Source organism: Camelina sativa, chromosome 4 (assembly GCF_030686135.1).
Source record: "Camelina sativa cultivar CO46 ecotype springtype chromosome 4, ASM3068613v1".
Lineage (NCBI taxonomy): Eukaryota > Viridiplantae > Streptophyta > Magnoliopsida > Brassicales > Brassicaceae > Camelina > Camelina sativa.
This window is the reverse complement of record NC_141883.1, coordinates 25,099,849-25,115,341: the sequence shown is the minus strand read 5'-3', so window position 1 is coordinate 25,115,341 and position 15,493 is coordinate 25,099,849. Positions and strand designations below refer to the sequence as shown.

Genomic DNA, 15,493 nt, shown 5'->3' with positions numbered 1-15,493 from the left:
CAAAGTCACATTACCACAAACTCAAAACAGAATACAAAAGACTCTAGTAACCAAGAACAAATTTCTGGTTTTTGGTTTTAAGAAGAAGGATCACAATGGCAATGACACTAAACGTAAGACACACCAAGCACAATGAGCTCATCAACATCCATTTCTTAGTGTTTCTTTTGATCAACATTCCATCTTCCTTCAGTTCTTCAATCCTTTCCTTCAAATCTTCAATCTCTCTGCCAATGATAGAAAATTTTGGTAAAGCATCTACAACCTCCTCGTACACACCTTCTTCAACCCATTTAAACAAATGGTCCTGAAAAAACAAAAAACTTGAATCAATACTCGAAAACACACAAAAGCAAAACAATTCTATTACATACATCTCCTCTGTTTGGACAGCGAAAGAAAGGTCTTTCTGGGTTTGCTTGCGTGTTCGATGTGTAGTGATCAACATCTAAGCCGCAATGACACTTCGAGGGAACACCATGGCATCCGCGGACATTCTTTTCACCATAGTGATTGCCCAGAATTGCAACCCATATCTTTTGGGGAATGAGATAAGAGTTTTGATTGAGACAAGAATCGAAAAATCAAATTGGGGAAATGAGAATTAGGGATTTTGATTTCAAATGGGATCGATTTGGGGGTTTTCATCTGTTTTCTCTTGGGTTCAAACGGTGTCGTTTTGACACTAACGGAAAAGTATTAACGAGTTGTTAACGCCGGCTGATTACTCCGTTTAGGGATTTAACGACATGTCGTTTTCGTCCTCGTCAACAAAAATATGGTGATTAAAACGGTAAGTCAACAGAAGTTCATGTTTTTAATGATCTTACCTAAAGTTTATGATTAAAATGGCCACAATTTGAAAGTTCGTGATTTTGACGACATTTTTCTCTTTTTCAATTACCTTTAGTTTATCAAAGTTTCGTACAAAAAATTGAAGAAGCTACGGAGAAACTATCTATTTTAGCTAGATTCGGAAGAAACTAAAAATAGTTCTCTGAACAGTGTTCGAATCCGTCTTCGCTTGTAGTCAATGATGATTGATTTGTGTAATTTAGACGGATCCTTCATTTGTGATAAACTCTCCTTAGATGGGAAACTCTCTATATAAGTGAACTAAAATGATTGATACTAATAGATTGGACATACAACAAAAACCAACTTCTGTCTGTGTGTGTGATTTGTGAAGGCAGAGAGATGAAACGAGGACCAACCAACCAGCATGTAAATATATATAGAGAGAGATTCTTCTGGTCGCAGGGATTTTTATTTGTACCAACCAGCAAGGAAATGTCGAAGCATGAAACAAAAGGCGCAAGCTAGACCCTGCAATATATATAACACACAAACACCAATTATTTTGTGATTTCTCTCTTTCTCTAACAAACAAACCAACTTGTATTTAGAGATGATATGGGTATTATTAACAAGTTTACCTGGAAAACAAGAAGATGAATACATAGAGACTTTTCTGATTTCCTACCAAATATCCTCAAGTAGACGTTCACCAGTGTCCCATCTTTTGTTCCCGTCAACAGTCCCGTAGCTGGATCAAACCTGGTTTAAAAGTGAGAGGAACAACGAGTCATGTAATGCTTTTATGTAACAGTCAGTCCTGTGTTTGCGTTACTTTTATGTAAATGACAAAAAAAAAATGCTTACTTAGGGAGACGATGCCGTGGACATTTCACAATGCCAGCAAGCTGAAAACAGTTACACCAAAGCAAGTTAGATGCTTTGACATGAAACTGAAAAGTAACAACAGAAAGTGTAATAGATGAAGAAAGGCAATCAAACCTGTGGAAGCGACAGTAGAAAGTTCAACACTTGTGGAAGAAAAAAGATTAGGAGGGTTTCACTGCGAAAGAGAATTTCCAAAAGATGGAGTTAGTTAGCTGTGCAGGTTTCACAGTTTAGTTAAACGCAAAACTGCAGATGATGAGTCTATAAGTACAGGGAAATATGGACGTGTATGGCTGGAAGTACACCTGAAGTGACCAAGAATACCAACAACCGCCATAGTCATTCCGGCAAAGACTGTGTAAGTGTCTCCAACAAAAACTGCAGAAGGGTACCTAACAACACCAAAGATTCGACATGAATGTGGTTAGAGAAAGCAATCCGAAATGTTTGTTTACCTGATAGATTTAAGAGATAAGTACTTCAAAGTTGAAAGAATTACCAATTGTAGGCAAGCATTGCCAGTGATGTTGCCATCAACGGCTGAGTAAGGTAGATTGAGAAGGCATGAGCTTGATGATACTCAGTATCAACAGATCCTCCGATTTGCATGACATTGTGTATCAGGATCTACAAGTAACTGAGAATGCATCATATATTTACTTAAGAGAAACCAACCGAAGGAAAATTGGGACAAAACAAATTAAGACGCATTATGACTGCAGAACTTACAGCAGCTGCAATAACTACGGTTTGACCGATCTCAAGGCCATTCAGACCAGCATGAATGTTTATAGAGTTTGTGCAAAAGACAGCCAGTAGCGCCATATATAACTTATATATCCGTCCTGCCACGATACAAATACAATTACGGAAAATCAATTTGAACATAGCGACTAATGGTTCAACACTAAATACAAGAAGAATTGTACCTAGATCAAGCACTTCCAAGCCAACATAAGAAACTAGAGGTTTCGGTATGACGATAGTTGTATGTCCAGCATACGCCATCAGCAGAGGAAGGGTTGCAAAAGATGGCAGGAGAAGTTTCCTGCAAATTGACAAGAATTAATACGCGAGCAAAAATAAAGAACGAACTTAATCCAACAAAACAAGAACTGCACCTACACTCTCCAAGGCACATCAAGGACGTCATCTACAAATCCAAGCAAAATCATGAAGCAAATAGATGCCAGAGCTGCATTGTACTCCACAAGCCACTGCACAAATATATTAACCAGACTGATGAAACTGCATCGAAGCAATAAATGAGCTAACAGCTACCAAGTCCCCAGTTCACATCCATCTAGCGACAAAACATTGTAATTTGACATAACCGCTGAATTTAAACACATGCAAAAGCAGAAGAAAAGAAAGAATGAACATTGGTATAAAAAAAAAAAAGAAGTCTCACAAATGAATGACTCGCTTAGCCAAAAGAAGTGAATGATCAAAGCTTTGAGCTTTTGAGATTAGCACACTTACCACCGAATCTTCTGTGAAATTAAAGAACTGAAACACTATCGCCACTATCAAGAAGACAATACCGACAACAATTCCCAATGACTCAGGCCTACAAAGAAATAAGATTTGCAGAAAATAAGCACATCAAAAAATACCAATGACACACGCACAAGTCAGATCATGTCACAGAGAGATCAAAATCAAAGCCTAAACATGTAAACACCAGCAATGAGAAACAGAGACACTTCATTCTTTTCCACCCTCTCAACAAAATCAAATCTTAAGAGACATCTATTTCAAGATATAACAATAACCACTAATACTAAATTTAAAACCTAAACAAGAAACGAGAGACAAATCAAAGAAGGGAAAGAAAAAGAAAAAAAACTAACACTTTAACTTGTCCTTGACGAGTGCCTCTCTTGTTGATATCAAAACCAAACATATTACGCCTGAGAACGTATCTAGCAGCCACAGGAATCAATTTGAGTGTGACAAAGAACCCAACCAAGCTAAGCCCAGCGTTAATAAGAATCGGACGCTTGAGCCCGTTGTCAACATTGTAGTGGAAACAGAGAAGGTAAAGGTAAAGCGAACACAGAAGCGCAGAGATCACAAAGATCACACCCAATTTCGGCGGTGCGAGACGGAAATCCTCTCCGGAAACAGTGGCTTTCTGCTCCGTCGTCGCCGGGGAAGGTTCAGATGGAACTGGTTTGGCCGGATTAGTGACTGAAGAAGCTCTCTTACGAGCTGCCATGACGGATCCGTTGGCTACTTTGGTTCCCCGCCTCTGGATGGATTTGCTTCTTCGACTTTTCGCTGAAAAGCTTCAATTCTGTGTAGGCACATTCAATTAGAACTTGCCACTTCACAGTAATACGACATCGTATCACACTTCACTTTTTTGCCAAATAAAAAAAAAAAAAAAAAGTTTAAAAAGAAATAAGATAACTATGGGATTCATGTGAAATTGCTTGCTCAAATTACTAATTATCTTTTTCTTTTCTTTTTTAATCAAAGTGTAAGATAGAAGTTATCAAGAGTAGTAGTATAAAGAAGAGTAAATCTTACGTATAGTTTGGCCAGATCCAAATTGTATAAGCTAAGAGCTTCTCCAACGGGCCTCTTAGCAGGCCTTCTATGTTGAAATTGGGCAAAAAATAAATCAAAAACACAGAAAAAAATAAGAGGCAGTTCTAATTTCGGATCAATATGAACTTGATAGGTGTCGGTTTTTTGTTCAATGATGTTTTAATATTTGAAGAAAAAAAATTATATTGACTTATTTTTTCGGGAAAAATGTCAATTAAATCATCAACTTATATAAAAACGCCAATTAAACCCTAAACTTTTCTTAAGGTCATTTAAATCATCCAATTGTGTTGACAAATCTAATTAAACATTACATTTTATAAAAAACACCAATTAACACATCGCGAAAAATTGGGTAACAGAAGAACTAACCTCCGTTTAACACCGTTAACATCTGTTAAATTTATCCCGTTAGACTAATTAAAAAAAAACTCGAAATCCCCAAATCATTCGATCCCTAATTTTACAAATCCTAAAAATCGATTTCGCATCATCCTCTCTTCACCTTCTCTTCTTCACGATTTTGAGATATGAGTTGCAATTTTGGACAATCAAATTGTGAGAACAGAGGACGGGTTGCCATGGTTTTCCGAGAAAGTGTCATTGCGGCTTAGATGTTGCCATCTACACGTCGAGTACGAAGCAAAACCCAGGAAGACCTTACTTTCGTTGTCCAACCAGAGGAGATGTAAGTAACTAATTTTGTAATGAATTTGTGTTTTTTAGCTTTCTTTGATAAAAGTTAATCAATTAACAATTGTAGGAGCATTTGTTTAAGTGGGTGGAAGAAGGTGTATACGAAGAGGTTGTAGAAGCATTGCCGAAAATCTCCATTATTAACAATGAGATAAGCAATGCAAGATCTGAGGTTGCTGTCGAAATTGATGGGTTAACGACTCAAATTGAAGAATTGAAGGAAGATGCAATGTTTAGCAAAAGAGAACTTAATAAATGGAATTTGATGATATTGTGGTTGGTATGCCTTTGTGTTACTGTAATTGTCATTGTAATTCTAATGTGTAAAACCTCAAAAGGAACATTTGTTCTTGGTTACTAGTGTCTTTGTGTTTTGTCTTTGGTGTAGCATCTCATCGGTTGTAGTTGTGTGTCTTTGGTAATGAATAAATTTGGTTTGGCTATGAGTTTCACAAAACAAAAAGGAGGTTGAAAACAAAAAGCATTCATAATGAAAACATTTAGTTCACACAACTAGTTGAACCATAACATCGATCCACGTTCAACACACTGAACCAAAGAAGACAAAAACAAACAAACCTAATGAAAAACATTTGGTTCACACAACAACAAACAACATTCATGAACACTCAAACCAAACAAAGTAACAATTCATTCATAAAGATAATCTAGGAGGAACACTGAAACCATGATCCATATCGACCAAGTCCTTGCTCTTCTTGTCCTTGGGATCCTTGTTGAGCTTGTGACCCAACCGCTGGATTCCAACCATTTGCCACTTCCTGCAACCACAAGTTCTCTCATTCATATCAACACTATAGCCAACACCATTCTGATATACCTCATGAATGTTGTGTCTTGCCATATATCTCTGACAAGCTCCTGCCCCAGCTATCATTTTTTCAATCTCCGCATGAGCTCTCTTTGTGAACCGTGTCTTCATCCGGTCAGCTATGACAAAGCGCTTTGCATTTCTAACCATGCATTGCCTCCTTATGTCCTCTAGCATATCCAATAAAGGCTTCTTCCTTGCCTGTCTTATAGTTCTATTAAAAGACTCACTTAGATTGTTGAGGTTGTCATTGCAGAGAGTACCAATCCTAAAGAAAGCTCTGCTCCAGGTAAGTGGATTAGTAAGTTGCAGGGATGCGTAAGCTTGAGGATTGTAGGCATTTAGCTCTGCCATACGATTATTAAACTCTCATGTGGTGTAGCTGCGTGCTATTTTCCAAAAAATCCGTTGTAGTTGTTGATCATGGCTGTCTCTTTTCAGTTCTCCATTATGTGTTTAGCACATTGTCGATGCTCAGCATGTGGCAGAACGCTATGGATAGCTTTGACCAAGCCCTGAAAAAAGTAACATTTGTTAGACCCATCATCGATTGTATAGTATAAATAACACTTTAAATATACTAATAGTAGACTCATCGATTGTTTATCTGAAATGAGGGCGATATTCCTCATTGTATGAAGACCCAAACTTGCAGCAAGAAGTCTCACAAACCAATCCCAATTATCATCATTTTCTATTTCTACAACTGCCCAAGCAAGAGGAACAATTCTATTATCTCCATCTCTACCAACAGCAGCTAGAACATGACCTTTTATATCCCACTTTAAGAATGCTCCATCCAATCCTATGATAGGTCTACATGTTTCTTTCCAAGATTCTTTCTGTGATTTAAAACAAATATATAACCTAAAGAACCTCTGCTTGCTTCCAACTACCGGCCCTGGGATTGTCTCAATCTCAAATTTGGACTCTTTGTTTTGCTGCAAAACATCTGCTTGATAATCCCATATACGCGCAAATTAGGATTCATGACTAGCTCTTTTTGCTTTCATAACTTTAGTCTTTGCCTTTGCACATTGGTCTGGAGTCACCTCCAACTTATACTCTCTTTGTACCTCAGCAGTCATCTCGTATTTAGTAATCTTTGGATTCAATCTCAGCCTTTCCTCAAACAAAAAAGCAATTGTAGACCGATTCAACATCTTCGAATAGCCTGACCTCACACATATATGCTCATTGATATATACTTTTATCTGCATTTTATGCTTCCTTTTCTAATATGAACAATAGACTCTCCAAGGACATCTCAAACCATCATCATCCACATAACAACACTTCGCACCAACTATCAAAGCTTGAGACCTATAGAGTTTAATATCGTACCTTGTCTTTAACGAGTACATCAACAATGCAAGCTTGAATTCTTCAGGAGAGTTGTACGTTTTCTCCATTGCTAACAAACCCTCTGGATCGTCATCATCTCTACGACCTCCATCTTCTTTGTCTTTGATCTCGTCTTCGTCATCAGATGACAAAGGATCTGGAATTTTGTCTTCGTCCCATATATCATCACCGCTGTCGGAATCAGAACCATCTTCTATTCCTCTAACAGCCTCTGGGAAGTCGTCTGCAATGTTTGCGTTAACATCTTCTTCCACACCCTGCATTTCGTTATCTTCACCACCAAATCCATCATCAACATCATCGAAGTCGTCATCATCATACGCCACACAGTCATCTTCACTGTCGTGCTCCACTTCAGCCTCAATAGCCTCGTCTTCACCGCTTCTTTTCTTCTGTTTTCAAAGCCGTTTTTTAGCTTGACCTTTATCACTGGCCTCTGATACAACTTCTTGAGCACCAAATCCTTCTCTGACCTCAACCTCTACAGCTCCAATTCCTTCGACATCAGCCTCCGAAGCTCCAACTACTTCGATTACCTCAACCTCTACAGCTCCATTCATTCGACATCAGCCTCCGAAGCTCCAAATCCTTCGACTACCTCAACCTCTACAGCTCCAACTCCGTCGACCTCAGCCTCCGAAGGTCCAACTCCTCCGACCTCGTCCTTTGGAGCTTCATACATAATTATACTATTTGATTCATCTCGCAGTGGATTTTCAACTCTTTCTCCAACAAACGAAATCACACCCTTGTTTTTAACTTTCGGCATCAAATCGATTTTTAGAGTTTGTAAAATTAGGGATCAAATGATTTGGAGATTTCGAGTTTTTTTTAATTAGTCTAACGAGTTAAATTTAACAGATGTTAACGGTGTTAAACGGAGGTTAGTTCTTCTGTTACCCAATTTTTCGCGATGTGTTAATTGGTATTTTTTATAAAATGTGATGTTTAATTAGATTTGTCAAACACAATTGGATGATTTAAATGGCCTTAACGAAAGTTCAGGATTTAATTGACGTTTTCGTGTAAGTTCATGATTTGATGGATATTTTTCCCCTTATTTTTTCTTCTTCCTTCTCTCTCTCTTTCCCGATAAATCTCTGCAAGGTGAGATCGACCATCAGAACGACAATCGGAGGAGATGGATGGTTATCTGAGCTGATCGGACGTTTTATCATCATCTCCACCGTTGCCGAGTGTCAACGTCGACTGTGGTGCAGCTAATCGGCCAGTCGATTCATGGAAAACGGTGAGTCTCCTTCACCAAATCGAAGCTTTGCATGGACCAATTCGGAGAGTGTTTGTATGAATTAGTGTTTAGTTAAGGTTTAGAGATTTGGGTATTTGACTTTGGAAATTAGGGTTCTTCGAAATCCTAATTTATTTATGTGATAGGCATGATTAAACTTAGGATTAATGATTTATTCAATCAATTGCATCAGACAGAGAGAACAGAGTGCACAAATCTTTCTTCGTTTGATGATGATACGAGAAGCAGAAAAGTCGTAATAGAGATGAAGAGACAGAACAAGAGAGCATTGGGTGTGATTAACCAGAATCTCGTTGGTTCAAAAGCTTATCCTTGCGTTGTTAACAAGAGAAGAGGCTTATCTCAGTACATTAACTTAACCCTCTCTCTCTCTCAAATGCTAAAGCTCGTCTCTTTTGTATCCATCTCTGTTTAAAGATTTCCTATTTCTTTGGATTTTATTGATTTCAGGAGAAAACAAGAAAGCTGTGAGAAGAAGAAGCTTGATTCACTACATCCCTCAATTTCAAGGTCAGTAAAGCTTAATGCTTTGGAAAACGTTTCTCTGATTTTGTTTTTGGCTGAGAAAAGAGAGAAAATCTGAGATTGTTTTTGAATATGTGCAGACCTCAAGAAGAGACAAAGAAGCTGAAACCATTGCTTCCAAGTAGTAGTGAAAGACGATGTCCGGCAAGAGTTCATCTTCAGTGTCGGCCTCCGTTCTCTGAGACCTTCTTTCTGAAACAATTCGTAAACCTCTCCGCGTCTGCCGATTCTGACCTCGCATCACCCTATTTCAGCTTCCCGTTCCTTCTTGTCTGTTACTCTTTTGGTTCAAATATGGGAAGGGCAAAGAAAGCTCGAAAGCTTGTTGTCATGAAGAAGCTGTTTACCCACAAAGCTTTGAAGCAGTGACTAAACGATCGCTTCTTCCTTCAAATTTTATCCCTTTTCTTAAGAGTTTATTAATGATGTTTTGTTTTCTTTCTTCAGTTACAAGGAAGAGGTTCTGAATCCAAACAAGAAGGAGACCTCACGGAGCTTCCGAGAAACGTGTTTGCTTTCGTTGCCAAGTTGTAATTAATTAGGGTTCCTTCAAAATTTGTATTTTGGCTTTGATTTTGGATCAGTCCGAGTGTTCCTGCTGGGCTATTCTTTTCTTACAACTTCTCTATCCAGAATAAGATCGGTGTACATCTTCTCTTCTCTACCACAGAGCTCTGAGCAGTTTCTTTATCCTGACTGGATTCTCATTATGGTTCTTATGGTATCCTTTTTTGCTCTGGTGTCTATAGATGGATCTTGAGAAGGGAATGAGAGACTGTCTGTATGCAAACTGTGAGTTACTTATACTTTGATTGGTTTATAGGTATGCAATTTTGTCTCTTTTGTTAACCTTTTCTTGTTTCTGGATTGGTTTAAAGTTTCTTCAAAATATTTTTTTTCAAAATTAACAACCCCAATAAGAGTTTCACCATTGGAGGAGCAAAATTTTAATTACTCTTTCACAAGTTCTTATTTTAAAAAGGTACAAAATATAATATTTTAAAAATAAAAAACCTCAAAATAGCAGCTTCACCGTTGGCGATGCTCTAATGATATTATTTTATACAATAAGAGTGTGGGTTCTCTTGCTGCATCTTACGACATGACTTTGGATGCAATGGATCCATCTAGCGGAAAGTATCTAACTTTTCAGACTGCCGTTAATGTAGAATGTTGTGGCAAACTTGTTATGACGTCCTATGTTGCTGGACCTCGAGGTAATATATATGTGACTCACTCAGTGAACCATGGAGAATCCTTTCGAAAACAGAAACCGATTTCATTTTACCAGGTAAGATTATCTAGAACCCCCCTCCTCCCTCCCCATATATAACAAGTAGTTAGTTAGTTAGTGATTTATATCTTTTGCTTTTTGCAGGTGGATGAATCAGAGCTGCAAGCCAATGACTGGATTCGTCTATAGTTGGAAATTTTAGTTGCCAAATCTGATAGGTCCACTGAGGATCATGATCTTTCCAAGTTGAAGATTGTGGCCATAGAAATCACGGAACCACCGAGTGAGTCCTCTCTCACTGCCAAAAATGCAATAAGGTACACTGACTTTTGTGAGGCTCGGTGTGGTGGTAAGAATTTTGATCGCATAGCTGTAGTTAGAAGAACGTTCATTGAGCGTACGGAATGCTTCAGTCTCGACGGTTGGAATGAGAGCTCATACATTATACCAGAAAAGTGTCACCAGAATCAGAGTTCAGATATTGTACGAGAAAAGGGTATGAGTCTCAGTAGGAAACTTCTGACACGGCGTTTAATTCACAAATCATGGCGGATATGGCGGCGCAGGGTTTACACGAACTATGGCGTTGGCTTGGCTCATCGTCGTCTTGGCAAAACAAGATCCATAGAAGCAGCGATCAGAAAGTATACTCAAAAAAGTGTGTATTGAGTCTGACTGTGAAACTTCTGTTACGGCGTTTAAGCGTTCCCACACCATGGCGGATATCTAAACTTTGTAATTACTCTAAACTAATTGTATTGGTCCAATCAAAGTATCAAAACCCAATCAAGAAGAGTCAACTTGTCAATAGTTGACTTCAAGTGTGTACAAGGGTCTTGTTATGTTAAATACTTAGATAGATCATAGATCGAATGAATTCATATAAGTGTAACTAACCGTTAAATCAACACACTTATAACTAAGCCATCAAAGGATTCAGACCCAAACTAAACACATGCAAATAATAACCAGAACAAGTGAAACTGATCAACTACAAACCTTTCCTCTTAAGTGGCTGGCTGCTACTAACTTGACTTAACTTCTCTTCTTCTAGATTGTTTCTCCTGTTCTCACTGTGAAATATTAAGTTCCTGTGAGAGGTTTAACAAAAGTCAGAACTCATAAGAAGCAAGATGTTCAGAAACTAAAGTTCACATTTTAAGAAAACTATAAACCTGAATAAGGGAGGTTAGAGATACGATGAAGATAAAAGAGCACAAAAGAAAACCAGTAGTCAGATGAGGAAGGCAATGAATTTTTATTTGAAGTTATTGAATCATCAACATGATCAAGTATTTTGCATGGTACATATGATAGATAGAAGCCTGCTATATGATATTCCCTCTTCATCTGTGGAATCATCTCTGTGTATAACCTAAACTAAAACCTTTCCTAAATGTACACCAGAGCTCAGGTTCAAAAACTGTTCATATGTCATTCGAATAAATCCCACTCTTTGTAGTCACTTTTCAGATTTCAGATAAAGGTTCCATCTTGGTTGCTTCCAAGCCTGGAGGCGACAGTGGTGGTACCGCTGATACTTGAGATTTACCGTCAAGATCAAGATGAAATTCCAACACCTTCCTCCTACCAGTTGCCTGAGATGATTCTCGGGTATTGCTTAAAGTCGAATCAGCAGTTGAAGAGTTTTTCGAGAAAGACATGTGAGCTGCGGTTACCACGGAGCTGAAAACACCCGCTTCCCTAAGCTCTTGGATTATAACCTGTAAGATATGATAGCTTGTGGAAAACCAAACACTGATCGATCATGTCAAATAAGAAACGTGGTTTAGTTTTGTTGTGACTAACCATGGGAGCATAAATGCGGGTCAGAATTCCCTTCCTAAGGAGTTTCAACTTCAGTTTTTCATCTGTCCACACAACATGCTCTCTGTACCTGTTTAAGTGAAGCTTATTAAAATGCAGCAGAGGATAATAGAATGAAGAGCAATGATTATATTTAAATCTATATTGATAATTTGATACCATTGAAGCATTTCCTCTGTACTGGCGGTTGAAGCAATAATAAATGCCTACATGTGATGGCCAAGAGCTGTGACTCTATATTTCAGAATAATATGCAGGAAATAGAAAAGGAAAAACAACATAAATTTCCACTCACAGCTCTGTCAAACTCCAGCATGAAACATCTCTTGACATCCACTTTAGTGGGCTTACAGCCACAACGATCACGTCTTGAGGTAAGATCTGAAAATCTGGGATAAGTGTAGTGCAGCACGGCAGCTTCTTCTACTTTGACCTCACTGTATCAACGATAATATTGTCAGCACCCCCAAACAACTGAAATGGACAGGCTCAGGCTTCATGTCCTACTACAAGCTTCTATTTAATAAACCACACGAGAATCTAGCCTAATATATACAGGGGAACACGATGCCACATACAAAGAGCCAAATGATAGAAAAGTAAACGAGAAAAGATAATACTTTGGACTCTTCTTGTAGTTGTGCCATCGATGAGCACCATTGGGACGAAGATGGGTCTGAACACGGGCAGCAGCTTTCCCATTTCCATAGGTTAGAAAGTAGTTTGGGTTTCCACGAGTGGCCTCTTTATAGCTTCCAAAGTAAACATCTCTCGGAAGATGGTCATAGTTCTTCTTGAACATTGATACCTATAAAAAATGAAAGTACAACAGAAAATATAATCAAGTACCTATGGTAGGTCCGAAAATCATGTAATCAATTTCTCATGGGCATAATAAAGCTTTAGCTGGTAATGAAGAAGCACGTCGACACAGAAGATGATAATTTCTATACCTCACTGAAAGGTTCCTTGATATCATCTCGCTCACCACTGCTCTCCTGAAACAAGAACAATGCCGATGAAGCCAGAAGAAGCTAATCACAGTCTAAAAAGGAAAGTCCTATCTGAAAATGAAAATCATATCTCCTGTAAGACTCACATAATTAGGAAAGATAGCTATATCCACGTTTGCAGATACATTAGCCAGCAATTTCCGCAAAGAATATTCATGGGTTCCAGAAGGATGTATAAGCTCGTCGGTGTCTAGATGTATTATCCAGTCCATACTAGTGTCCTAAATACACCGCATAACAGCAACGTGCAGCGTGAGAAAGCAATCAAGTGATTATTACCACATGCCGTATCCAACCATGGAAAATGTAACAGATACCTGAGCCATTTTGATTGCCATTTCCATGTTCAAGGACTGTTTCACGAATAATTCATAGTTACACGGTTTGTAGAAGAAGCTCGCCAGCCAAGTCTCATTCCATATCCGGCTGTAAACCAAAAGGCAATGAAATATCATATTTAGTGGATTTATAGATCTAAAAGTAAGGTGAAGAATTCCCAACAAACATTTCAGTAAGTGACATGACAATCATAACAAAGGCACATCATATCAATTACCAATATTTTCTAACTGAAACACTTGAATCCATCCATGGATTCTAGACCACTCTTATATAACCCACAAAATCAGAACTTCATTCGCCAAAGATATTCACAAAAGATGCAGAAGAGAATACCTTTTGGCCTGCTGTTCTTCTAATTCTTTTGTCCTGTATATAACTTTCACACCCTGCAAAAGGGAAACACAGTTAGAGAAAACAAATCAATCAATAGGATCAAAGAAAAGTTACAGAACTTACAGGAATAGACTCCAAAACTCGAGACACGTTTGGTGATGCAGCCTTCCCCTCAACAAATAAATAAAAAGTTGAAACTCCAATAACTTTGTGAAAGAAGATCCATGGCAATGTTTGCTCTAAGCCAGCCGAAGTGCTCGTTGTGATACATATCTACCATAAAAACAAAAAAAAGTCAGAATCTTTACAAAAAAAAAAAAAAAAAAATGATTTTTACATATCACAAGTTTCCCACAACACTCGAATCACAAAATACCAGTCTAGCTATACAACGTAACTGCAACAAGTAATGAATTTGTAAATCCATCCCAATGAAACACATAGCAAGGATCAACGATATAAGAACAAGAAGACACGCGTAAATCAAATTAAAAATCAGAAGAAGAAGAAAAAAAAAAACAAAAATTGGAGAAAAAGGGACTCACCCTAGGTTTGAGATCCGATTGGTAAGCAAAATCCCAATCGCGGAAATAAGGAAACGAAGGGGAACGGCTCTGACCTAAGAGATCAACGCAACCGGAATCAGAAACTGAACGACGGGAAGAGCGTTTCTCTTGTTGTGTTGAAACCATTCCGGGGAACTCGTGATGATCCGTAGACCAATGGGTAACCGGGTCGTCGAGTCCGCCGCGCCATTGGAGAACGAAGGCAAAACAGGCGAGGGAGAGAGGAAGGAGAGTCACGAGCAAGAAAAGACGCGATGAAGAAGAAGGAGAGGACACAGAGGGTTTGGAAGAGGAGTGTTGATGACCCGCCGCCATGCTACAAAAACGCCAGTCGCATAGAAGAAAGGGAGTATGTATGTATGAATCCACAATGCGTTATGCGTATGTGTGGGAGGGAGACGAAGAAATTGAAACTGAAGAGAATTTGAAAGGAGTCTCTCTCTCTCTCTCTGGTGACGGAGCCGTTTTTCAGTTGGCCTTTCTTCTTATTTTCTTATTTATCAAAATCATAAATTAATATATATTTCCTTTTTTTTTCTCTTCTATTAAAAATTAAGATATTGACATGATTTAAAAATATAATAGTACAATCTAACTATTTTTTAATCAAAATATATAGTTTTCCTAAAATAAAATAATATGTTGAACAAAAATAAATAAACAAAATAATATTACATTGAATACAATTACTATAAAATAGTAGTACATCCTAACTATCATTAATTAGGTATAGAATAGTTTTTTCTCGAAACTAAATACACTTATTTTATACTAAAAAAAAATCACGTAATTGTTGAATTATTTATGAATACATCTATACTTGGAGTATAATATATAGTTTTTATATAGACTACATGTCAAATTTTGATTAGTTCTAGTGACTTATGTTATTCTGTTAATGTAAAGGATTGTAGTTTCGAACATGTCCCATAATCTTAATTCAGTATTATAAATGTAGCTAAAAGTTGATAACTCTTTTTTTTTGTGTGTGCACCAATATAACTTTATATTTAAATTGCTTAAATGCCTGTATAAAAAATTTGGTCAACATTCAACAATAAATTAGTTTTTTTTTGTTTTTCTTAAACTATTGAATTCGAATCAGTCTATCTTCTAATTTATTGCTGAAGAAAGCTGAGAAAAGTGCATTTAATTTTAGGACAAAACTGACGAAAAATACAGTAGTCGGCTTTCCCGGCAACGTAAAGTAATTAGATTTACTACTAATCTAGGCGATTTAATGATTATAGT

General features: G+C 37.6%; 3 protein-coding genes and 2 pseudogenes across 13 annotated transcripts; 1 reads left to right on the top strand and 4 right to left on the bottom strand.

Moving 5' to 3' along the window:
* Positions 1-43: 43 nt before the first annotated feature.
* LOC147946173 (uncharacterized protein At1g43920, Chloroplastic-like) lies at positions 44-508 on the bottom strand. The gene is made up of 2 exons (XM_087509523.1): positions 464-508; positions 44-307 (listed from the first exon to the last, which is right to left on the bottom strand). The coding sequence occupies exons 1-2, from the start codon at positions 506-508 to the stop codon at positions 44-46; spliced, it is 309 nt and encodes a 102-aa protein (XP_087365649.1).
* Positions 509-1,070: 562 nt separating this feature from the next.
* Positions 1,071-4,077, bottom strand: LOC104781626 (uncharacterized). 3 transcript variants are annotated; one of them, XR_015597113.1, is made up of 11 exons: positions 3,537-3,992; positions 3,166-3,253; positions 2,809-2,900; positions 2,613-2,731; positions 2,413-2,528; positions 2,183-2,320; positions 1,989-2,075; positions 1,798-1,858; positions 1,663-1,703; positions 1,437-1,557; positions 1,071-1,326 (listed from the first exon to the last, which is right to left on the bottom strand). XR_015597113.1 is itself a non-coding variant. In XM_087510674.1 (11 exons), the coding sequence occupies exons 3-11, from the start codon at positions 2,834-2,836 to the stop codon at positions 1,267-1,269; spliced, it is 765 nt and encodes a 254-aa protein (XP_087366800.1). In that variant the 5' UTR covers positions 2,837-2,900; positions 3,166-3,253; positions 3,537-4,077; the 3' UTR covers positions 1,071-1,266. The 3 variants fall into 3 exon arrangements, 2 of the variants coding, with proteins under 2 accessions (XP_087366800.1, XP_010504649.1); XM_087510674.1 differs by having other exon boundaries at positions 2,183-2,310; positions 2,805-2,900; positions 3,537-4,077; XM_010506347.3 differs by having other exon boundaries at positions 2,183-2,310; positions 3,537-4,025.
* Positions 4,078-5,590: 1,513 nt separating this feature from the next.
* On the bottom strand, positions 5,591-7,692 carry LOC147946172 (uncharacterized; annotated as a pseudogene).
* Positions 7,693-8,142: 450 nt separating this feature from the next.
* Positions 8,143-10,992, top strand: LOC104781625 (cyclin-B2-2). Of its 8 annotated transcripts, none has more exons than XM_087510670.1 (9): positions 8,173-8,381; positions 8,579-8,747; positions 8,853-8,912; positions 9,008-9,292; positions 9,375-9,436; positions 9,512-9,570; positions 9,677-9,719; positions 10,097-10,218; positions 10,306-10,992. In XM_087510670.1, coding segments are annotated over exons 1-8 (690 nt in total). In that variant the 5' UTR covers positions 8,173-8,371; the 3' UTR covers positions 10,099-10,218; positions 10,306-10,992. The 8 variants fall into 8 exon arrangements, with proteins under 8 accessions (XP_087366797.1, XP_087366796.1, XP_087366795.1 ...); XM_087510669.1 differs by having other exon boundaries at positions 9,677-9,750; XM_087510671.1 differs by having other exon boundaries at positions 8,143-8,381; positions 8,575-8,747; positions 9,512-9,719.
* Positions 10,993-11,927: 935 nt separating this feature from the next.
* On the bottom strand, positions 11,928-14,729 carry LOC104781623 (glycosyltransferase-like At3g57200; annotated as a pseudogene). Its single transcript, XR_015597112.1, has 10 exons — positions 14,222-14,729; positions 13,800-13,949; positions 13,677-13,729; positions 13,319-13,427; positions 13,088-13,222; positions 12,942-12,986; positions 12,609-12,796; positions 12,284-12,425; positions 12,148-12,194; positions 11,928-12,058 (listed from the first exon to the last, which is right to left on the bottom strand). The product of XR_015597112.1 is annotated as a glycosyltransferase-like At3g57200 (transcript).
* Positions 14,730-15,493: the final 764 nt, after the last annotated feature.